Source organism: Triturus cristatus, chromosome 4_2 (genome assembly GCF_964204655.1).
Source record: "Triturus cristatus chromosome 4_2, aTriCri1.1, whole genome shotgun sequence".
Lineage (NCBI taxonomy): Eukaryota > Metazoa > Chordata > Amphibia > Caudata > Salamandridae > Triturus > Triturus cristatus.
This window is the reverse complement of record NC_140586.1, coordinates 378,985,998-379,010,986: the sequence shown is the minus strand read 5'-3', so window position 1 is coordinate 379,010,986 and position 24,989 is coordinate 378,985,998. Positions and strand designations below refer to the sequence as shown.

The 24,989-nt window shown below is 42.4% G+C and overlaps 1 protein-coding gene across 2 annotated transcripts in view; it reads right to left on the bottom strand.

Moving 5' to 3' along the window:
• The window catches only part of DENND1B (DENN domain containing 1B), a 1,072,082-nt gene that overhangs the window by 126,234 nt on the left and 920,859 nt on the right, over window positions 1-24,989 (bottom strand). For both annotated transcript variants that reach the window (XM_085601836.1, XM_085601835.1), the window contains 2 exons: window positions 19,348-19,416; window positions 15,288-15,344 (listed from right to left, as the gene is read on the bottom strand). In XM_085601836.1, the coding sequence (XP_085457962.1) occupies window positions 15,288-15,344; window positions 19,348-19,416 (126 nt within the window). The remainder of the gene's footprint in view (window positions 1-15,287; window positions 15,345-19,347; window positions 19,417-24,989) is intronic.

Below are 24,989 nucleotides of genomic sequence, written 5' to 3'. Positions count from 1 at the left end.
TCGGCAAAGGTGCTGCAGGCTCAGGCAGGGAGATTTCCTGAAGGCGACCACTGGCTGGAGAGGTAAGTTGGGTTCTTGGGGGATGCCCGGACATCGTCGGTTGGGCCACCTAAGGCAGTGGGGCTTCGGGTGCCGGGTTGACTTTTGGCGTCGGGTTTCATTACTAGCTCCGGCCGTGGTCGGGGGAACCCTTCGGGTTGAGGCTGCAGGCGTCGTCTTGAAGCTTAAGGGAGGTTGAGTATCACCAGATTACAGGTCAGGATCGCTAGGGAGACCTACTCGTGGTATTGAGCTACTCAAACTCCGGCCGTGGGCGTCGGGTGCAGAGGGGTGCAGAGTTGCATGATCGCCGGAATGTGGAGTCTGGTCATGGAGTCTTTGTTGAGCAAATCCGGTGTTCACAGGAGACAGAGTTTGTAAGGTGAGTGCAGGGCAGCTCCTCCAGGCTCCGGGGGGGGGGGGCTGCAGGCTGCTGGACATGCCAGTTTCTTCACTGTAGGCATGTCGGAGTCGGGACAGGCTTGTAGGGCTGGGGCCAAAGCAGTAGGTGTCCTCTTCTTCCTGGGTCAGCACGGCTCTTGGGTCCTTCTTCTTTCTTCCTCGAATCTCAGTTGCCAAGGTTCAGGGTTGCCCATAAATACTACATATAGTGGTGTTTAAAGGGGTGTGCAGGTCCTGACCAATGGGTTCCTTCCTTGGGTGGGGTACAATCCCTATTATGCTACCCTCCAGTGGGAGGGGGCATGAGCCTCTCCCTAATTGGCTGAGTCCCCTCATCTTCAAGATGGAGGGGACTGAGATGTGTGCTTCACCTTGCCTCCCCCACCTGAGGGGTGGGGTTGGCAAAGTCGGCACACCTCTCTTCCTAGCTTGGTTTTTCTGCCGAGTCTCCCGCCCGACGTGGGAGGCATAACCAGTGAGAGCCAGCTGCTGGGGGTAGCAAAAGGCAGGGACAGCTCCCAAAGGCGGCAGCCTTTGAAGCTTCCCCTTTGTGACCCAGCCCATCTGGTGGGGAGGAGGGATGACACCTGTGCCCAGGATGGGCAGTTGTTTCAGGACCCAGAGAGTGGAGGCTCTGTACCCAGGGTCCAGATACCTGTTTGGCGATGGCAAATGGCAGGCAACCACTCAGGAACCACACCAGGGCTGGTCGATTTTCAGGGGGCATCTCTAAGATGCTCTCCGAGTGCATTGTACATGAAATCCCACACAGGCATCATTGTGGGTTTAATGTGCTGAGAAGCTTGCTACCAAACTTCCCAGTTTTTAGCAAAGTGATTATGGAGCTGTGGAGTTCGTAATGACCAACTCCTAGACCATATACTCCTTATGGCTCTACTACACTTACAATGTCTAAGAATGTGTTTAGACACTGTATGGGTACACGGGGCTCATGCCACTGTACCCTCACCTGTGGGCTAGTGCACCTGGCTAGAGGGGTGACTTACCTAGGCCTCAGGCAGTGGGTTGCAGGCATGGCCCACAGGCATGTGTGCCATGTTGACTCTTCACTTTTCTCTGCACCACAACACGCAACCGGCAATGGCAATGTGTGGGTGTTAATGTACAGGGCCTCTAAGGGTGGCATAATAGGTGCTGAAGCCCTTAGAGGCTTTCCCTGGTCACAGTGTTCTTGGTACCCATGCCACCTTTAACAAGGGGCTTTCCTGTGGCCAGCGATGTACCAATTGTGGGTACAAAGATACAGTCTTGGAAAAAACACAGGCCCTGGGGACCTGATTGGCAGGGATTCAGGGCACATCAAATCAGGTTGCATCAGATTTCAGGCAAAAAGTGGCGGGTAACCATGGAAAAAGGGGTACTTTCCTACAACCCTCAGGTGGGTTGATTATTTGGCTGAATATCACATTGACTTGCTGTGCAATGGAGTTGTCTCTCTTATCACCAGACGTTCAAGGTCCGATATTAACTCCACCTACAAGTATGCCTCATCTGTTAATTAACATCTGCAACCGGAGCCTTAGCAGCGAGAAGGAATCACCAACTATCTACTCATTGGGCACAATTCTGGCCCCATTTATAAGCTCCCATTATGTTATTGTTGAAGGTGATTTGAACCTAACCCATGAGCCTAATGGCATCACCCAGGATGTTCAATTCGATGAGGATGCTCTCTGGGGTATTCCAGAGTAAATGATTCTGCTGAAAAGCCATCTGTCTGGGGCTGCCCAGCAAATTGTTGATTAAACCCTTTATTATGGCCTCTGAGCGTGAAATGGCCGCTCCCTCTCTGACACTACTCATGCCCCCACCTTCCAGAGAGGGGCTTACACTAGTTGTATTGATTATATTCTCCTTGATGTTAGGATATGGAGAACTATGTTGGATATGGTAGTGGTATGTAGAGATGAGAACGACCCTAAACCCATTCATATGGTGCATGAAAATTGGGATAACCATAATGTGATTCTTAATGAGTACAACAACTTATTTTTGGTGCTCAAAGACCATTTTATGAAGAACCAAAAGTAGGCTCTTAGGAATGTAGGAGCCCACAAGTGTAGTACAACAATCTGTAGAGCAGCAAATAAAGCACTATTGTCCACTATAAAACAAGGAGACAGGTCTGCAATTAGTGACTCTAGAACTTTATACTGGGATGCCATTATAACTGCAAAGGCAAACAGGGAAAAAAAGAAATGGGAAAACCTCCTAGAAGTTTCTTCTAATAGAGATCAGAAGACATTCTCGCAAATAGTTAAGTCAGAGAAAAACGTGGTTAAAACCTTGGAGCTAGTGGGAAGTCTACTTCAAAAAGCTGTACCCCCTCACTCTGCAGTCAATCCATGTATGGTCTCTAAAGGATTTAGGAGTTGCTCATTACCCTCTGCCTTCTCCATTGGTTTATTTTACCAACACAGAGATGTTAGCCATGGTCTCTTTGCAAAAGCAGGGTAAGGCCCATGGGTAGGACAAGATTCCATCCGACTTTTTTCGTTCTGACCTGCATATATGGGTGCCCTACATTAATGTAGTCGCTAATGCAATAGCTAAAGGTGGTGCAATGCCCACAACCTGGAGAGGAGCCAAGATTGTCTTGGTTTTAAAAAAAAAAGGAAGTCCTAATCTCCACAGCAACTATTATCCCATTAGTCTGTTAGATAACCTACAAAAGAGTTTCTGCAAAGAGGTCAAGGGGAAATCGTTGCAGTGGATCAAAGAGAACACAGCTCTAACCCATTTGCAGGCTGGATATAGACCCAAAACTGGAACTATAGACCAGGTCTATGTGGAAGACAGTTGATATCAAAGTGGAAGGGCATGTTTTGTAGTCTTCATTGACCTTCGAGCAGCTTTTGACCAGGTCCCAAGAGGAGCATTAAGGGAGGTACTATCTGGCCTGGGAATCCCAAATAGTCGGCTCGAGGTTATTATACCTTCCTGAGGGGAATTATACACATATTCGGTGGGCTCTAATGGTGAACTGACTGAGAAAATCATTGAAAAAAGAGTTCACCAGGGCTACATTTTGGCACGAATTCTTTTCCTCTTATTTATTAATAATTGGACAGTTTCTGACAAACTGTGCAAACGATTTGCCAAGAGATCAGGTATTGTTTTTTTGCAGATGATACCCTCTTCTTTCAAAAAACATGCTTTGGTTTGCACACCCTTGTCAGTAGGTTCCACTCACTCTGATCTACGCGAGCTGGAAATTAACGCTTGAAAAACTAAGCTGATGGTCAGTCACAAGCAGAGAAACACTAGACTATCTAGGGATTCGATTGTCAGAACTGTTTTTCGATTAAGCATTGGGCTTCTGCTATTCTTTGATTGGCTGAAAGGCCTCCCTTCACCAGATCATAAGATTTCTTCAGTGATAATGGACGCTGAGCTACGAGGACACAGCTCCACTGCTTGTTGAGGGGTTGGAGAGAACAACTTCCTAAGGGCACTTTTGAGTATGGGGTGAGGTTCTCCTCTACTTCCTCTTTGGTTAGACCTCGATCTTAAGCCCATTACAGAGGTGGCTAGATTAAAACATGTACTTCATTGACTTTGTTTTTGGTCTACAGAGGAAGTACTACCATACAAAGTAGTCCTTAGCGATATATTGAGTTTTCATAGCAGCCAGATTATGCGGCTTGTCCATGTCAATTTCTTGTTAAATGAACAGGGGTTAGGTAACTATTGGCATGATCCCTCTTCCCTTTTAACATATATGGCAGTTGTTGTCAAACATAGGTGTTAGGCCCAATTTGCTATCCGAAGTGGGCTATCAAACTCCACGTAGTCTCACTATGTCTTTTCTATTGCATAAAAACACATTTAGGGACAAGGGATTCTTAGATTTCATTAGTCCTGTGTGTGTAAGATATGACATTCTGCCAGTCGCCACTTTCACCTCAACATGGTCATCATCGTCAGACAACTCCAAGATGAGTCCTGCATGTTGCTATGGTTATGAGACAGAAGAACATTTATTATTCTTCTGTGCGAATAATTCTAAGCCACGATGTAGGTGGATAGTTACTGAGGTGGCGGACGTGTAAATGAATAAGATTGTGTAGAGTGATAGTGACTGGTTTTCAAATTCTTGTACGCAGCATAGTTGAATAGACAGAAAGCAATGGCTAATTGTAATAACGCACCTCATAGTAATACTATTTGAGAACATTATTATGGAAGCTCTATTGTATATTAGACTTGCAAAACATGTCTTTGACATTTTAATCCTGTATTGTACAATATTTTTTTTGATACACCCTGAGGGTTATTATGAATTGTGTATGACAGAATGTCGTATGATTGATTGTTTCATGATGAGTTTATACTTTGTATTTGTCCATGAACTATTATGTTTGATCGGTCACTAAACTGAAATTAAACCACTACTTTAATAGTTAATCACTATCCAATCCAATGGTGAAGTCACATTTTTATTGAATATTAAGAAAAAGTAAACTTTTAGAAAGTTACCTTTTCCCTGCCTGAAGTTCCTGGAGGCTAATTTGCTTTAGCTCTCTAGCTTATCTAGGTCTGAGCTCAGCCTGAAATGTCAAATCCTGCTTGATAGGTCTGTTGAACTATATGTAACACCTGGGGCACATCTGAAATGGAGAGAACACAATGCCAAGATAATTCCTGTGTATCACCTATCTGGTTGCTGAAGGACCCAGCTTTTGTCCGACAAAGACGTCTGTCTTTGGTGTTGTTTTGGGTATAGTGCTGGCTTCAGACTGGAATTTAGTGTTAGATATGTGAGAACACTAGGATTACCATAGTACATTTCCCCCAAAACTCAGAGTCCAAGTTAATTGTGGTCAAAGACTTTCACCACCATACAAATGCCCTGACATGGCTTTTTTGGGCCTGTCTGCAGAAAGGCAAACAGGATCTTCCGAAACAGTGGGTGGGTTGGCCCTGGGAACTTTTACCCAATTTGTTTGGATTTGCCCAGGAGTCATCCTCCCCACTAGCTGGTGCCATGCATAATAGTGGCACCTTACGGAAAAAACTTTAGAACACTTTCTGAACCTACAGAGAATCCGAAGAGGACCAGGCCTGCGGTCTGACCTGAGAGGAACCCTGATGGACAGCACTTGCTCCCTCATGTACCCAGGACAAAGAAGTGGATTCCAAGGTGTAGCTAGTTCACCTGTTTGGCTACCAGGAGACCCAGCTGCCTAGTGGCAACTAGACATGGAATGGACTCTTCTGTTCGCCTCTGTCTGGCACCTTCTGAGTCTCTTAAGTGCCTACCCTGAGGTCATAGGAGCTTCAGAAGCATACTCCTGTAGTTGATAATGACTTTAAAGACTAGGTCAGAAGGTAATAATCTTTGACTGCGACAAATCTGGGTGGTGTATCCAATCCACGCTCCATCACCATCAGCCTCAAACTGTGCCTGGATCCCAATCTACAGAGACCATAGATTATCACTGCCATCTAGTGCTTTTTGGCGTTATTTATTGCATTTTTATCATCATACCTCCACTTCACGCGTATTGGATTTTTACTATTTTGTTTATTCAATGTAACTCAATTTTTCTGATTCGTATTTTATTGTTTTGTATTTTGATTTTATTACTGTTTTGGTACTCCATAAACACTTTGCAAACTGCCCAAGTTAAGCCTGTTTGATCTGTGCCATAACTACCAGGGGGTTAACTCAGGTTAATTTAGTAATTTCAAAGGCTCACTCTGACAAGTGTTGTGATTACTCTTTGAAGTAAGCAGTCACCGGTTCCAAACAATAGTCCAAATTCTTACAGGGAACATCAAAGTATTTTCTGAGGGAGATATGATGGTACCTATAGACCAGGAAGATGCTTACTTCCATGTACTGATTGTGCCATTACACCATCACTTCCTGAGAATTGCTTTCCCTCTGTACAGTTTCAATGCCACAGTCTCCCTCTGACTTGAAGTCAGCCCTAAAGCAGCAAAATCCACTGGTGGAGATGTTTCATGCCAAACATATTCTCCTTCATCTCTGCTTTGAAAAGTGAGTGGTGGAAGCAGGCTCTTAGGCAAGGCACACCAGGACACAAAAGTAATGTTCTCCCTCATCCAGCACATTGCCTGCTGCCTTGCCAGGAAGTCTCAATCTTCACGTCAGCTCAGTGAAGACCAAAGCTTTCCTGATCTATCTTTCTTTATGTGCAGTAATCTCATGCAATCCAGTGTTATTGTTATACAAATTTACTACCATCCTCTTTATTGACCACTGACTTTAAAAACATTAAGCGCTGTGTCTTGGACTATTTTCTTACTTACGATGTTTTTTTGACAGTGTTAAAAAGAAGTGCTTTAATGTGTGTCTGGATCAGTTTTGTAACCACTGCTCCAGTTAAGGTCACAAGACATGGGTAGCCATTATACCCATATAATTTCCACTAGAATCTGAATCACTTACCAGCATTACAACAATCACCCATTCTGCACTTTGCATCCTGCTGCAGCAGCTAAATAAAATCTTACTGCTCTTGAATTCAATTTTGCTAACAGGCTGCTACATCTGATGGAGTCATATTGGTGTAAATGAGGCATACATACAACTGGCCTAAGCTGTTCCCTTCAATCTACTTCCCAAAGATAGTAAATTCCATCCAATAGCTTGCTGAGCCTTCGAGAACTGTATATACCTGATAAAGGATATATGTGAGGGCCATGACATGCAAACATCACCTATAACCTCTGACTGAAATCACCAGCAATATGCTGAGTGTTTAAAAAAATAAATAGATTTAAGTATTGGCACAGTCATAATTCACTTCAAAACAGTCTAACAGTTAACTTTCTGACAAGCTATAATGGAGATAGAGGGGAATCCTGTACAAGAAGCACAAAAACAGAAATGTGAAGGTAGAAAGGATAATGTACAAAAAAGTGGGGTTCCAAAGGGAGAGGAAATGCAAAACAAGATTAAGATGGTGACCCCATTTTGTAGAAGGCAGCGAAAAAAAAACTATGTGCCAGCCTATGATTACGAAATTGCACATATTAGCCTACTCCCATTGTCTTAATGCAACTTACGGCTTTTCCAAGTGACTTTTACAAAAGGATCCAAGAAGGCTTCTAAACTCTAATCTGTAACAAGATTCTGGAAAATTTAGATTGGCCATGCTACATTGCACTGATATGATCAAGATGGTGGCCTGTCTACAGATTCTTGCTACATTTCGGAGTACAACATTTAACAATTGCAAGATTTTTTTCTTTCTTTAACTCCTATTTGCTAGAAATGATCCATGGGTAAAATTGCACATGCTAACTTTGTAGACAGCAAATAGAGTAGAAGTTACAATTTGTCATCCACGTTTTAGTTAGTCGCAATGTCGAATGACAATAGAGTGTGTCCTCAGAACTCCTTCCCTGTTCAGATAGTTCAAGATGGGTTACAAGAAATTCACTTCCTACAGTATGATACCTCATATTTGTTTTAGCTCTATTTGATCTACACTGACTACTGCGATTCTTGCAAATGAAAAATGTGCATTTATTGGGCACTTCCAAATTGTAGGGTAACATTTTCTGTTCTGCCACTCCGGCATTTCTCCGGTAGGATGCAGACTGACTGGTTGTCTTTTCCCAGAGCTGGATGGATTGGCATGACCCCAACCATGCCCCCATTTTAAGCACAGCCTTCTACAGTGCAAGGATGGTTTAAACAGTCTATAATCTTCTTGAAGGAGGATGGGGAGGCCCTGGAGCAAATTGATTTGAGGTGAGCCTCACACCTTTAAAGGTTGATTTGGTTCCTCAGGCATAAGCTATTAGAGCTCGAATCAATCTGGCCATGTGCTTTTAATAAGTGGATCTTGTCTGAGTGACAATGTGGCCATTTTATTTTTTTTAACTGGGGTTTGGCCAGAGGAGTTTGGAATAATAACTTCGAGTAGGTTTGCCCATTGCCACTGTATGATTAAAAATGGTACAGATAATAGAACATTGTATTTTCTGGGAAACTAAGAACTAGAGCATCTCTTTCATTCAGGGAAGTAAGATGCATAGTTTGGCTGCATAACTCTGAATTCACTGAGCATCACACATGGATTGTTCGAAGTATTAATTGTATTCTTAATTAAATGAACAGCAATAGAAATATGCATCTGAAAACCAGAAGTAGAACAGGAATAGTCTGAAGAAATGGGTTTCATAAGAAAAAGAGCCATCTCTATATCAGTGACAATTGGAAGTTCTGCGACAACCAAGTGCGTTACAAAAGGTAACTGACCTGGTGGAAAAAATATTAATATTTTAGTACAGAGCTGCCATTCGACCCAAGATGGCTGTGCAGCACTAGAGCTCCGTAGCTGACTCCTCCAGGGAGAGCGTATCGCCGAATGTCAAAGAAAATCCATGCTGAGGTCAGCGAGCAATGAGTCCAGAAACTTGAGGGTGTCTGCTGAGTGGGATCTCGGTGTGCTAGGGGGCCAGGGGAGTACATAAGTGACAATGTGCCTGACCCCAAAGAGGCATTCCCGTTAGCCAGCTCTGAAGCCAGTGAACCACAATGCTGCAATTAAGGCGGATGGCAAAATGGGTGATCAGGAGCCCTACATGCAGGGGCCTGCTCATGTGGCCCATGGCCCAAACGGTCCTGACATAAACAACCTGAAGGCCCTGAGCTGGGGAAACAGACTAACTCGAGGAGGAGGCCTGCCACACTGCCAGTGGTGAAGATTTGAATAAGGCACAGTCACTTGTGCCTGCGAGTGGAGACCTACTGCCAGCCATGATGGGGCGGTGAGGCACGCAACACACCCCTCCAGGAATCAAAACGCTAAATGTGGAACTCACTAGGCCCAGATGGAGAAATAGGAGGATGTGGCCAGACCCACGTCTGGCCCCAGTGGAAACCTGGTATCTGAACCTCGCAGTGTAAGTGGATAGGGGCGACAGGCCGCACCTTAATGCTCCAAGGAAAGAGATCAAGGCTTAAGACGGTGGGATGGAGGGGCATCGTCCTGGAGATGGAGTCGACACAACAACACACAGATGGAAGAGATCCGCTTGGGAAAGATAAGAGACAGATAGTGCCATGGCAGAAAAAAATGCCTCAGAGACACCGGGCTCCAAGGCCAGATAAGACAACCTCGACACCTGGAAGCACAACCACACGGCGACCTGGAAGAAAGATGCAACACAGTGTCTCCAAAGGCATCGTCCTAAAGCAGGAACAAATTCTAATACCAATGTACCATCTGGCGTGGACTCAAAGACTAGTCTTCTGGCTTGATCTGGGGAAGTCGGACGTTATCCCGCACCATGTTTGGATCCCATGAGCAGGTGCACTGCTCTACCTATGAGCAGAGGCCTGCAACACTGGAAACTGTATTGAGCTCACATATGTGCCATGAGAAACAACTACAAAATTTAAACAGTTTTACTGTTTTGTTGGGGAGAGGGTAGGGGACAGACCACGTGGGCACAGATGACACGCCAACAATACACCTTTCACATCAGCAATAGAACACGACACACAGACACGCTTTTTGCAAGGTGACAATCCCTAAGCAGGGAACTTCATCTGCCCCTATAAATGAATGATCGACCACTCATGATTAAGATTTTTTCACTAAATGTAAAGGGGCTGAACAACCTTCACAAGCACTCAAAGAAATTTCACTATTTGAAAAGTTCTCATCACATTATAATTGCACTCCAAGAAGCTCAACTGCAACGCTCTGATGAATCAAAATTCAGACACAAACATTTTTAGACAGCACTCTATAGCACTATTCATACATCAAGACATACCATTTGTGAAAATAGATCATAAAAAAGACTGTAAAGGGAGATATTATTTTGTTAGAGGCACCCTAGAAGGCCACAACACCCAAAGGCAGATATGGGGAATTGGGTCTCAATGGCATATGGAGATATGTCCATGAGCAGGACAGAGACTACACTTTCTTCTCATATGTTCACAGGACATAATCTATTTGTGAGTATTTCTTCACTAGCTCAACCCTACTATCTTTGGTGACGAACGCGACTATAGGCACTATTCTGATGCCCAATGAAGCCCCAATCTCCTTAATGCTGGTCTGGCCTACCTTGGGATGCCCTAGGAGCAGATGGACTTTCAACTCCTCCCTCACAGGTGGCTCAGTGCTCAAAGAGAAGTGGGCGGCCCAGATTACTACCTAATTCCAAGACAACGACAACTGGACACTTACAAGTGGAACTCTCCTTACAACAAATTAAACAAGCACAATACGCACATGAAAACAATGTAGGACCTCACTTAGCTAGCCTCTTCAGAGTAAAACAGGAGAGGATATTCTGAAGGAACTAATCCTAGAAGACAGTACCAGGTCTACCAAGGATAAAGAGAAATTGTGCGCCTTCCACTCCTACTATATGCAACTGTATATAGCGGATGCTAGACCTGGGCAAGCCCAAATGCATCCTATACAAAATTTTGGACTTCTGCCTATCTCACAAGCCCAGAGAGATAGCTTGGAAACACCACTAACTGAAGACAACATTTCTAGGGCAATCAAAGCCCTTAAACCCAACAAAGCACTGGGACCAGATGGCTTCACAGGCAACTTTTACAAATCATTCCAATCCCACCTGGTCCCAACTCTGACCAGGTTGTTCAACTCCTTCCTAGCAACCTCATCAGTGACCGCTTCCATGAACAATACTACCATTAAATATATACACAAGCAAGGGAAAGCCCCAGCACTATGTGGAGTTTACAGACCCATAGCACTATTAAAAAATATTAAAGCAAAAATCTATACCAAAAGCCTTACCTCCAGATTAGAGGATATTATCCTGGGTCGCATACATCCAGACGAATCCGGCTTCATCAAAATTAGGCAAATCCATTACAACCTTAGAAGAGTGATCCACCAGAAAATACACATATCAACTGTATTGGGACCCTAGACGCAAAGAAAGCCTTTGACACAGTAGAGTACTACTGTTCTAGATGAGGTTGGTATGGACCCAAACTTCAAGACCAAACTCCCCCAATCTACAATACTGTTAAATCGGAGCATTCCCCCCCCCCCCACCTTACGACTCCTATGAGGTACTAGACAGGGATGCCCTCAATCCCCGCTGTTGGTTGTCCTGAGTATCGAACCTTTGGCCGCCACCATGAGATGTGATGCCAGAATCAATGGCCTGGACCTTGGGAGGGAAGCTATTTGCAGACGATGTGTTGCTGGTGATCAATGAACCCCAGTCCTCTCTGGTGCGCTAACAATATCACTCCGACCTATATGAGAAGGTTGTCGGATCAATATGAGAAAAAATTAAAATCCTAAACTTGCCTCTGACCCAGCAGCAGTGGCTGAAGCCAAAAAACACACACCCTTTAAATAGGCACCTAACTACATTACCTACTTGGGCTTCAAAATCACTAAAACAGGCTTATATGCTAACAGTTTTATACCACTTTTGGGAGAGATACGTAGGGACTTGGGCAAGTGAGGTACTTTGCCTATCTCACGGATTGGTCTCAATAGGCGCTGTTAAGATGAATATTCTCCCCAGGCTCTGCTACCTATTCCAGGCATTGCCTATTTTACTCCCATAAACCTTTTTCACCTCTTTGGAAAGCCTGCTATTAAAATATATATGGGACAATGGGAGACCGAGGGAAGCCTACAAAGTATTGTGTCGACCAAGGGAGAAGGAGGGCCCGACATTCCAGGGTATAGTAATATATTATAGAGCCTACCAACTACAGGTACTGACAGAGTGGAGTGCCAGAGAATCAAAAAACTGTGACTGCACATGGACAGAGTGATTGCTGGCCCTTACCTGTGGGACATAAAACAGAGATTTAAAGCAGAATGACTTCCCAACATATATTTGAGCATACAAATGAACTAGACATTAAGAGTGTGGGATGAGAATAACACAATTAAGATCTTAACCACATACCCATCCCTTCACAATTCACCTTAATTCCTCCTTCACACCGGCACTCACCTAGGATCCGTTAGAGGCATGAAGGGTGGGAGACTGTTTTATGGTGGGGGGTTTCTTTAATAAGGGTACCGCCAAAACCTTTGAGGAATGGAAAAGAGCCTTCAAGGTGGCTGAAACAGTGAGACTTCAGGACGCACAAATTAGACACTGGGTTCTCCACTCAACCTTCAAAGACATTACCACAAGAGATTTGAAGGCTATGAAAAAATACCTTAGAGTGGCAATGGGGGTCAAAAGGAGTGATTTCTGCCATATATACAATACTCTTAAAAGAGGCTATATCAAAAACATACCCATACACCACTAAGTGGGTGAGGATACTAGGTGACACACTCTTAGACAAACAGTGGATGCCTGCATGGAGAGATCTTAAAAAGGCAACACACAGTGTACTTGCCGACAAATCACGCGAACAATTCCTTCATGATTGGTACATATACCCAGCTAACCTGCACAAACGTAATCTCATCATTAGCCCATTATGCTGGATAGAATGCGGTGACACAGCTGACCTTATACATATATGGTGGACATGCCGAAAATAAGCACTTTTTGGAGAGAGGTCCTGAAGAGTCTACAGTCCATGCTGAGCTACCCCATTCCAGAGACTCCAGACTTTTGTTCTAATAGGGTTAACAATGAGAGACCTGATATACAAGACCGGAGCAGACAAGACAGTGATCTGGAATGGTCTGGGAACTGTGAAAACAACAACTGCAGCTTCCTGGAAAAAAAGGATCCCCCAGACATTAACCAACGACACTCACGTTTATGGTCGATCATGGCCATAGACAAACTTTTGTCATGCCTCATGAAAGATACTGGGGACAGCAATGCAATATGGTACCTGTTGTTGGTCTATCTTTCGAAGGGTAACCGGACCAGAGCACTGCCATTCAGAATAAAGGCACTTAATCCATTTTTAATCAATACCATGCAAAAGGGATACTATCTAACTGTGTACTGAATGTTTTTGTATCTATCACCTTGTCTGCTACTTCTTCATAAAGGGATTCCATGATTTCTGAAGGCAAGCATAATTACTCAACACTTTCGAATTTTCACAAACGTTTTGAGCATTGTGAATTGAAGAATGTACCCTATGTCCTAGAGAGTGATCTGAGCTTCGGACAAAAAAAAGGTCCCCCAACCGCCCCTGGACCTGTGTTCGGTGAGTACTTGAACCCCAAATGGTGCCTCTCAGGTCCTTGACCCTTGGTGTGGCTCTCGAAATTAAGCTTTTGGGCTCTTCGCGGCCGTTAACTGACCTTTTCGCATAGGTACTGTGCCACTCACACGAAAATTGCCGTTGGCTGCCGCCAGCAGATCATTTCACACCAAGCAACGATCCCTGTGGAGGACTACCAATGCAAAGCTCCAGCCCACCCATCCACAAAGCCTGACCTGCTGTTCACGCCACGCCAACCACCACGAGCGACACTCTCCCTGCTCCATGTGATCCTCTCCAACGTGAACGGGACTCTTGGCGCAAAACATGAGAATGTAAGACTTTAGCAGAACTAATCTGGAACTGTATCCACCCACGCTTCATCATGATCAGTTTGATCATTTGACTTTGACCTGGTCCCACGACCAGATATCCCAGGTAGGGGCTTTATGCTTTGAGGTGCTATTTTACAGTCTATCCTTTAAAACTTCATAACTCCGGTTTTACTGATTGGATTTATGTTGTTTTGGTCTTGTATTTATTAAATGTGCTCTATTTTTCTAACCTCGTGTGGGATCCTTTTTGTGTGGTGTGTTCACTGTTTTACTTTTTGAAGTATTGCACAAATACTTTACAATTTGCCTCTAAGTTAATCCTGAATGCTCTGTTCCAAGTAACTAGGGGGTTGAGTGCAGGTTAATTTGGGATTTGCTTCTGATTTACCCTGACTAGGATTGTGGTTGCTGCTTGACCAGGGATCACCCCCAGTCAACCAGTAACCCAATTTCTAACAGAATAGAACATTACACAAATAATGAATAAGGAAGAAATACATACCAACCTAACACAATAACTAAAATATTTAGTGATAAACCTGCACGGGGGGGTCCATGAATGTGATACACTACTAACCTTGTTATGCTGTAGTAATGATTAAAACTGGTAACAATGTGAGGATTTTTGAACACATTAGATATATTACCATACATATACTTAAGTGAGCTCATCCGTGGATCACTTCATGGCACCAACATAGATCACAAAGCTGCGTCATATTGCACAATAGTTCTTCCTTTTCCCTTGAGATCTGACCTTTATTTTTATGATTAGCCAGATATTAGTGCTAGTGACTGTTGTAATTTTTACCTGGTAAGCTTTAGAAGTTAAAGGTACAATTAAAACAATGAAAACTCCTCATTCTGTTTAAGTTAATAATGAGGGATTCATTACAGATCTCTTCAGCATCTGGCTTTGGTCGCACTTCAATGGCCTTAAAAAATGTGAAAGGTTTTTATTAAGACTTGTCAAAACTACTGAATGAAATCAAACAATTACACCTCCTACGTCAGATTTAATGGGACGTACAGCCATGCCAGCCTCAAGATCACAGCTTGAGATAAAGACTTCAACAGCATTTCAAGGAATCAACTTAATGAAAACATACATCCTCTTAGAAGACTATTGAAGCTCTCTGTTATTCAACTATGAAGTATGCAATCAATAGGAAAGACTATTCAGCGGCAACAAAGAATGATGGTTACTTCCCCCAGGGCTCGTTATTAAATATGTACCACTGAAGAAAGTGCTAAGCATACCCAAAAAGTCATTAAAATACAAATTGCATTTGACCAACAAAGCATAGTTTTCAACTACATTTAGGCAGGTAGATAGGAAAGCAGAAAGGATATCTTCATACCTTTTGTTTCAACTTGCTCTTCACTTCTCGTATTCCCTGCTTGGCATGAGTTTTTGCCTGCGAAGGAAGGAGAGAAATATTTGACTTTTCTTAGAGCACTATGCAGAGGCCCGCTTTCATGACTTCACTCAAATAAAGTCTCAACTCTCTATCAGTAAGTGGTATAAGAAAACACATTTTTTACATATTTCGTAGAAATGATTGTGGTAGGCCCTTTCTAAAGTAACTCTACTGAAGGCCCGCTGTAAAAAGAGTGAGGGAAAATTGTTAGAGTATATGTAAGTTGAATATAAGTGCTTGATCAACAACATTTATTGTAGGAAGTGGGAGGTTAGTACATTTTACCATTTTAGTATAATTAGGCTAAAAGAGCTTTACTAGATTGGAAGACAATACCAGGTAGTTCCCTTCTTCAAAGCATTGAGGCACCCAATCACTCATATGGAAGTTTTCATAGATAGGAGCTAGAATTTCTTTTACGAAATATTTTTAGGAACTCTTTAGGGAATATTTATTTCCCAATGAAGCTGCTACTATAAGTCTTTTGTTAAAGGAATTAGGGCTACCTCCTACATTAGCAGCAGCAGCAATATCTAGGCACTATGATCATTGGCCATGAAATAATAACAGCCCTTGGTATACTAAGGAGGGAAGGCAGCTGTCCAAGGCTGTGTGGCCAAACGTTTTGGTGAACTACAAAACTATAACCCCCTCCCTCATTTTATTGCTTATGACATCACACCCGATATTCCATAAGACATTACACATGATCTCCTGCATCACATCGCTACTGTCATTATTTATCTATTTTTGGCATCTGTTATGTAACACATTAGGTCACGATCTTGGGAGACAACCACAACCTCCGCTTAAAGTGTTTTATTGAATTCCTTTAGTTTTGTGATGACATGCTTTGACCCCTTCCCAGAGTATCTACTGGGCATGGATTACAGTTATGACCAGTAGGCAGTGGCCCTTGATTGTGGCCTTAGGCCAGTTACTTGGCCCCCAGAGGCGAAGGTTGCATTCTTCAGCTACACCCAACAATCCATCTGGCACACTAACCCAACTGCAAACACTGCCTAACAACTTCTATTGTGAATATTTAAAAAACTATAGGATTGTACACAAAGTTACATTTCGAACACACACAGTAGTGCTCTTTTTTTGGATGCCTCGTTTGCAATTCAGCATTTTCAAAATCTCTAACAAAGACAGTTTGAATGGGAAACAGTAATTTGGGATCCTCCTACAACTTTTCTTCCCCCTCAACCAAACTGTACAAAACTCTCCAGGCTTAATCTTAGCGTTATGGACTGCAGTTTTTCTAACGCCGGATAGGGTCAGTTATTAGCAATTATTGTTTTTCCCTTTGTTTTACCACCGGTTACTTACTGTCACTGGGCACACAGAGTTTATCACAATGCAACAGGGTCAGTTTTGTGGGTGTTTACTGAAAACTTCTACAGTGGTCTTGAGGTTCGGCAATTTGAATGATGCTAGACAGGCTGATGGAGTAATGATGAAGTTGGAATGGAAAGGAGCTCTTTATGTACACTGTCACAAGTCATGTCTAAGCACAATTGCTCAAATATCCGCAAATGGAATGTATTTATCTATTATTGTTAAAATTGACAAAAACTTTGAGTCTTTCTTTATTATCTGCAGGAATGCTTTTTTGCATGTCCCATTATAAATACTTTCGCACTTTCTACTTATGAACGATATTAATGAAAAATTACTTACAATTGATAAATGCTATTGCTAGCAACAGTTTGATGTATTCATAAAAGACCTACTATTCATAAGGCGACCCAGTGAATAGTAAAGCCAAGGGCCGAGAAGAATATTTCTTGACGAGTGTATTGTGTAACCTCATTTCGCAAATATCAAATCCTCTCACCTGGACACTTTTCATGGAACACAACATTTGCCCAATGGGGAGGATTTCTTTTTAAAAAGGCCTTTGTTGAGTTTCAGAAAGGGATCATAGAGGAAATGCTTAGTTGGACAGAAAAACAACTACAGGCTAATGCTCAGTTTGGGTTTTTTGATGCTTAATCCAAAAAATGAATTTTTAGAAAGTCCCTTTATGCTATATTGAAAGTCAGTGACTGATATCTATACGAGTGCCGTTTTTGTACATGTAAAAGATAAGGCATTTTCCTCAAAAACACAGTCAACTACTTCTAAAATATGTTTTCACTAGGATTGAATATATTTTAAATGATAACTCAACAAACAGCCCTGTCAATTTCATGGCAAGAGTGGGTTTCATCCACTTACAATCATATCTTCTGAACATTTTGCTAGTAAATTCATGATATTTATTAACGTTACCGTTAGACAGCATACCCCGATTACAACCAAAACAACCAAAGCACACTACACACATCAGTAAAACACAGGATGTTTAATCATCAAAGCATACTTACTTACATTTAAAGAAATGTAATTTTATGCATACAGCTGTTCTATGTTTTATAAACACGCAAAGCAATATATAATTTTCATTACTTAACGATTAAGGAATTCATACCAGCAGAATAATTAAATAGGCAACATGTCCCGGCAATGGGAAAGGGAGAGTGAGATGGACATTTATCGAGACAAGAGTTGTTTCTTGATGGAAAGCAAACCTTGTTTGTTAGCATATCAAAAAAATACTTTGGAATTGGTCTACATTTTCAAGGATTTGTGTGCGATTTCCTTTATTTGTTTTTTTTCCCAAGAACCGGTAAAAGTTCTACCCAATAGAAAGGTCACTGGAACAGGCAGAATGTTGGACGGTGCATATACTCTGGACACAGACACACTGCCGCTGGGACAGGAGTACATGAACCGTGGGACAAGGGGGCACAGACACACTGAGCCAGGGGGGGACTGGGACATGAAGATTCTGGAACAGGGGGGAACCGACCCCCCATGAGATAGACCTGTAGGCAAATGTCAATCAAATGAGGCATGGAGCAATTCACAAACTAAAACGGGAGCACACAGAGACTGAGGTAGGGTGACACCCACAATAGTGGGATCACAGCACATATCAGCAAATACACAGATGAAGAAATACAGAAACACTAGGACATGGTTACACAGACAATGGAATAGTAAGATACAAATACTGGGGCAATATTAAAGTGCCCTTCTGACAAAGAGTCATAGACACTCGACTCTTAAAATGATTGTAATTTATACAGCGACAAGGCAATGCAGCATTCGCGAAGACAGGGACACAAGCAAAAATACACAAGGATGGGGACAAGGGTAAACAGGTATTGAAATATACTTTTTATACTATTTAATCTTCACCAGATAACACCCAGATCTGTGCATAAGGTATTAAAGCACACATCAACCAAGATTATTACTTTCCATTTCAACAGTTTTACATAATTGCCCTACTTTTGTATAGAGTGCACATATCAACCTAGCTTACAGCATGGTCCTGCACGGCGTGTTTAGGGATGATCAAGGCTTAATGGGTGCTGTGCAAATGGAATGGGAATTAAGGGAGGGTCTTGCACAACTTAGTGAAATGATTGTATGTACGCGATCTGATTTATATGCATAACCCAATCTACCAAGGAACACAGTGCTCTACTGGCTGAAATTCAAAGTGAGTGACATATGCAGCAAGCACTGTGGAGTGAATGACAGCAAGGCTTGAAATACCGAGGAAGAAGGGTGCAGGGGAGGGGACAGAAGTGGGGTGTATAAGACAGGAGGGGGATAAAAAGGCAGGGACAGGTCTGGAGAGGGGATCAACTGAAAGATCTACCAGTTGAAGCTAACTGAAGGAACACAGTTACAACAGATGTGGGATACAGGAGCAGGAGAAACTGAAACCCTGCAGCTTGGAAAGCAGGATGGGGATCTCTTTAGGTTTGCCAGGAGGTTATACATGCATATATTTAATTTTTTACACAGGTACTAGTGACCCCTGACCTAAAATGACAGCATAATTTGCCATTGATATTTCTCAGGCACTCATGAAACAACGCTACAACAAGCAAATACGTGACAAATACTGCACACAATGCTCTCAAAATGAACTTACAAATTTGTACGCCGTCTTAACAGCAGGAGTCGCTTTGGTCATAGCTGTGTTGATGAGTGCACCACCTTTCTGTTTGATACAAACACATTTATTAACATACAAGAAAAGAACCACCAACAAAACAAGAGGTCACTGAAAAACATATTTGTAACAATTTTCATTTTAGTCTTCTGAAGGTGAAGACGTGGTTCTGTCTAAGGATGTTGACGGTGCACAGTGCTGTGGTGATAGGACCCTAGAGCACAGTGGGCTCATGCAAATTTGGTGACACTAGTGGACTGCATACACCTGCAGGGTTTGTGCTCAAAGGAGAATGGCTAAGAGGCTGGAAGTGGATTTTGAACACTTTGTATGAATTACAAACTAAAACGAATATAATCAAATGACAACACATGCAATATTATGTGAATAAATAGGACCGAATTCTGGGTTATGTCAGGCAAAGACAGATTCTTGTGCCTGTCTCGGTAAGTGATCAGGAGGTGGGTTGGAATAAGTTTCAAGTTAAGTGGAAGGGCAAAGAGAGAAAACTTCTACACCAGTTTATGCTGATGAAGAACGGGTCTGCATTGTGGGCTGTCTGCCCTGAAAAAATTATCTATAGAGAACTACCTTGTAGTAAATAATTCAATAACAGCTACTATTGTCCTTGAGGCACGATTACGCAAGAATGTAGTGGATGTACTTAAGGCCTATGAAATTCAGCTGAAAAAAGGCTCTGATGTTATGTAAACTGTTAATAAGAATACAGTATAAATCGTTGCCACATGTTGTATGAATGGCCTTATCCACAATTACAAAATGTATCAAGCACTGCCTACTGAGGTGCTAAGACCTACTCTACTAAAAAAAAAAGAGTGTGTTTATTTTATTTCTCAGCATCATGAGGTAGTAAAGCATTGTACACCACAATGCGGTCACCTCAGAGTGCTTTAGTATAGTCATACATGTATGGGGTGGAGAATGGTTAACAATCCTTGTGGTTGAACCAACTAGTCAGTGAAAAGGTAGAGTCTGCTGAGGAGAGCCATCCCAGTGAAATCCTGATATACCCCGAAGTGTTGGCGCCAGTACCCAGACTTGGGTGCCTTTACTAGGAGGAATAACTAACAAGTTGCCAATTTTAACAATTACCATGTGGCACAGTCTAACCACATCCCAGTGGTAGGATTTAGGGACTTCCTGTATTTAAGAAAGGTGTTTTTATTTTCAAGCTCTAGTGGTAGTGCGTTTTATAAGGGAGAACATTGCATGTGAAGAGTTCTTCCTTCAAATTTCTTAAATCTAGTCAGACATATTGTGAGTAGATTCTTTTGCCAGATGTTAAACTTCTGAGTGGAAGGTTAAGTAACAAAGACCTTAGCGAAGTAGACCGGGGTGCAGTAATGTCATATTCTGTGGCTGAGACAAGTGGTTTTGTCATCTGCTTGTTTCTCTTGTGCTGTGCCTCAGTTACACACGACTGATACTACCCGTTGAGCACTGAGGCTAACAATTATGCTTTATTCCAGGCAATAAGATTAGAATTCACACTGAAACTTAGATGGGGTCTTGTTCTCAGACCACATATCATGTGACTAGTTGATCTAAAGCAGGGTTCTTCAAAGTTGGTCCTGGAAGGCCGGATCCATGCCAGATTTTTAAGATAACTATAGCTTTCTAATTGGGGATATGGTAAAAATCTGGCATGGATGCCGGCTTCCAGGACTGACTTTGGAGAACCCTGATCTAAAGCATGCACAACACAGTAGGCTGCAGGCACTCCTGAGGAGGACATTGAGAAAACATGACTACTCCAATGCAGGTGGTTTACTCAGCTCTGTATGGATTAAGTGGATCAGATTTCCTCAGTGAAACAGTTATGGTGCCGTCCATGACTAGAACAACATTTAAATAGTTACTAAAGCATTCAGAAGGGAACGTACTTAAGCTGACGGTTTAATATTACTGTCTGAAGAGAGCAGTTACAGTTTCCACCACCTCTTAGTACACAATGAGGTACAGCCATAGCCTTGGATCACATTAAAGCAAGAAGACAAGGGGCATTATCACCATTGTATCAACCAATCAGCATTTGTATAGAGCAGCACTGTCACCCCTAGGGGTATCTGGGTGCTGTGGATGCGACATCTAAATAAAGGAAAAAAACGAACAGAAAGAGGCAAAATAAAAGGTCAGAAACTACATAAAGAGGCAAAATACGGGTCCGAAATGAGCAGAATGAGGCAAAATAAAGGTCAGAAACAAGACGAAAGAAGGAGGAGGGAAACAGGGTGATCAGGGAAACGGTAGTAAGAGGGGGGAAACAGGCAGAAAGAGACAAAATGAAGGTCAGAAAGCAGAAAGAGGCAGAAAAAAGGTCAGAAAGGAGCAGAAAGAGGCAAAACAAAGGTCAAGAAAGATGCAGAATACAAGTCAGAAACAAGCAGAAAGACAAAATACGGGTCAGTAACAAGCAGAAAGAGACAAAATAAAGGTCAAAAACGGGCAGAAAGAGACAAAATAAAGGTAAAAAAGGGGCAGAAAGAGACAAAATAAAGGTCAGAAACGAGCAGAAAAAGGCAGAATAAAGGCCAGAAACAAGCAGAACGAGGCAAAATAGAGGGCAGGAGCTAGCAGAGAAGAGGCAAAAAAGGAGCAGAAAACAGAGGCACTAAACGGAAGGCAGCAGATGGTAGCGGACTGCGGGTAAACTGGACAGGAGGACTGTTGCAGGGGGAGCTGGCCCAAGGATTTTAGGTTTCAGTTGGAGTATGTGCTAGGTGCCTGGGCAGATATACCATAAATGAGCGTACAAGTCTAAAAGAGCGTGAATCTATATTCCGATGTCTGCATTCGGCAGTAAAGCAGGATCTGCTCTAAGCTGATATACTGCCAAGAATATATGATGCTGCTGGTGAGCGGGATATGAACTAGGTACTATTGATCTTGTGTTGTCAGTAGCTTATACATATATTTTAGAAGATCTTTATCGGATGATAAATCAATATAGCAGATTTAATTTACGTGAATTTAAAAAACAAAAACATTTTTTTACAGTGTTTTATATAGCGTAAACTTGACCTGAGTCAGGTATCAGAGCGCTTTACTCAGCACCAGTTGCATTACATGAGGACACATTCATTCTTGTTAGGCACGTGGAGATTAAGTGATTTGCCCAGAATCACAGGATGTTCAGCGTCATTGCCGAGACTCGAACCCAGTTCCCCAGATTAGAGGTCGACCGCCCTAGCCATTAGGCCAACTCCTCTCCTCATGAATGTTTGTATTATAAGTTTTGAGTGGGATGAAATAATGTAATAATTGGGTGCTGTATACAAAGATGTGTCTGTTTGCATCATAAACTAGACTAGCTCTCATTGTTCCAGCTACACTGAACCCAGAACTGTACACGATAAAATACACATTATGTTATTAACACATATTATCAGCACATTCTAACACAGTGATGTATTCTGCTAACCGTACATCATCACAAACTGTTGGTATCTTAAACAAAGTACAGAAGCTAGCCAAAAATAAAATAAACAGTACATCCCATCCTAAACATATCTGCTTCTCCATTTCCTCTGCTCGGATACTGCTGACATCAAGATTGATGCATTAAACTGAAGCGAGTTAAGTTCAGTGTTGTTTGCTGTATTTACTGACGGTGATAAGGGTTGGAAGTCACAGAAGAGTAATTGTGCGTTGCTGTAAGGGCTAGCTGCGTGCTGCATTAAATCCAGGCGATTTCAAGTCCTCGGTTTTCAAAGAGCTACTGCAAAACCAAACTGATAACATTCCTATCGAATCTGCCGCCACACCTAACTCAGGGGGATGGAATGTGCTGCGAGGACAGCACAGGCCCTGGCTACACCAGCATCTTTCCGTGCTTGGCCCACATTCTGCCACTCGGCGGACATTCCCAAAGCGAAAATGTCCGCAATCAGCAGAAATACCGGCAGCAACAGATACCTCACACTATGAGGAATGTACACCTCTTACCAAAAGAGAGAGCGACTTCTGAAAGAAAAGTAAGTTCAAAACACTGGTTCAGCACAAAAAAGTAAGCAATACACATGCAGACCTTCCTACTGTAAGATACCATGGCCCAGATGTACAAAGCCATATAGAATTTATTGAGGGGCTGAATCGCTATATCGGCCCATTAAGAAGTGCTAAATGGCCTTGTCAGATGTACAAAGGGCCAAAACCGGTCGCAATTTGCGATTTCTAACTGCTAGAAATCGCAAATTGCAACTGCTATTTAGGAATCGTAAATAGAGTTATTTGCAGTTCCTAAAGTACATGTCCCTCACATTTCCTAAATGCGAATCGGCCATTTAGGCACTGATAGCAATTACCATTGACTTGAGGTCGATGGTAACCATGTGCAAAATTCAAATATGCATTTTTTGATGTGACATGAAGCCCACATATGTCCACTTACATGTGCCCCAGGAGATTCGGGGTGCCTCCAATTAGGAAATCGCAATTTAGGGAATGCAAACTTTTTTCTATTTTGCCCATAGCTGGGATTGCAATGGCATTTCCTATTTGCGATTCCCTAATAGTGATTCCTGCTTTGTAGGAATCGCTATTACGGAATCGCAGTAGACCATATAATTAATTATCAGCCCAAGGCTTTGATATAAAGAAGGAAGTGAATCCTTCATTAACTCTCCATTCCATTAACTGTATTTCAAGAAGAAAAAGCTTTCTAAACTGATTTTTTTCACTGAAATGCTAATACACCCAATGATCTTTAACTACTTTAGTTTCACAGACCGGAATCATAGGAAAATCAACTCAGTACTCTGTGTATTAATTACACTGATGTATACATGTCATTATTAGCGGAGAGAACACCAACAATTGAAACTTTTCACCAAAGAGTACGTAATCTGAATTCAGTAAGAGAAAACACTTTACTGTACCTAAGACAAACCATAAAACTAAAAAATTAGCCAACGAGACGGCCCAAAACCGCTTGACTGAAAGGAGTGGTGATGCTGTCAATCAGCTTACCTGGGGCAACGCTCTGAGAGATCCTGCAGATATCACATTCAATTTAATTAAATGACCTCAGGCCCGAGCCCCCACCTCTGTTACTGTATTTAGCACGACAAATCTCTATTCTTTACGGATGTAGATGCCATTCCACAACCAGATCACCCGAGTCCCGCCCCTTTAATACTTCCATAAAAACAGATAAGGTAGTACTACAATGAAAATACTTAAGTTTTACAAAATGCTATTGACCAACCAACGGGTGGAGATCTACACCACTGCCTCTCCAGTCTTATATGCAGAGATCTTCACCCCGACTGTAGCAATCTCCGCACACATAGGTATATATTTCAGTAGTAAATGTGGGAGGGTCAGGGAAGAGTGGCTGGGAAATGCATACTCCTAGAAGGGCTATACAAACACACAGAAAAGAGTAAGCCCGTTCGTGACACAAACTGCACTTCTATAATTAATACAGCCAACAAGCACCCAAAACTAAAGTAAATACACTCCAACTCAGAGCTAGAATAAGTCCAGCACAACCCATGGCTGACCACTGATACTATAACACCCTCCTTTAGAAGATAATGGAGGTAGGGGCCTAAAATAGAAACCCATGCAATTTAAAAAAAAAACATTTATGTATTCAA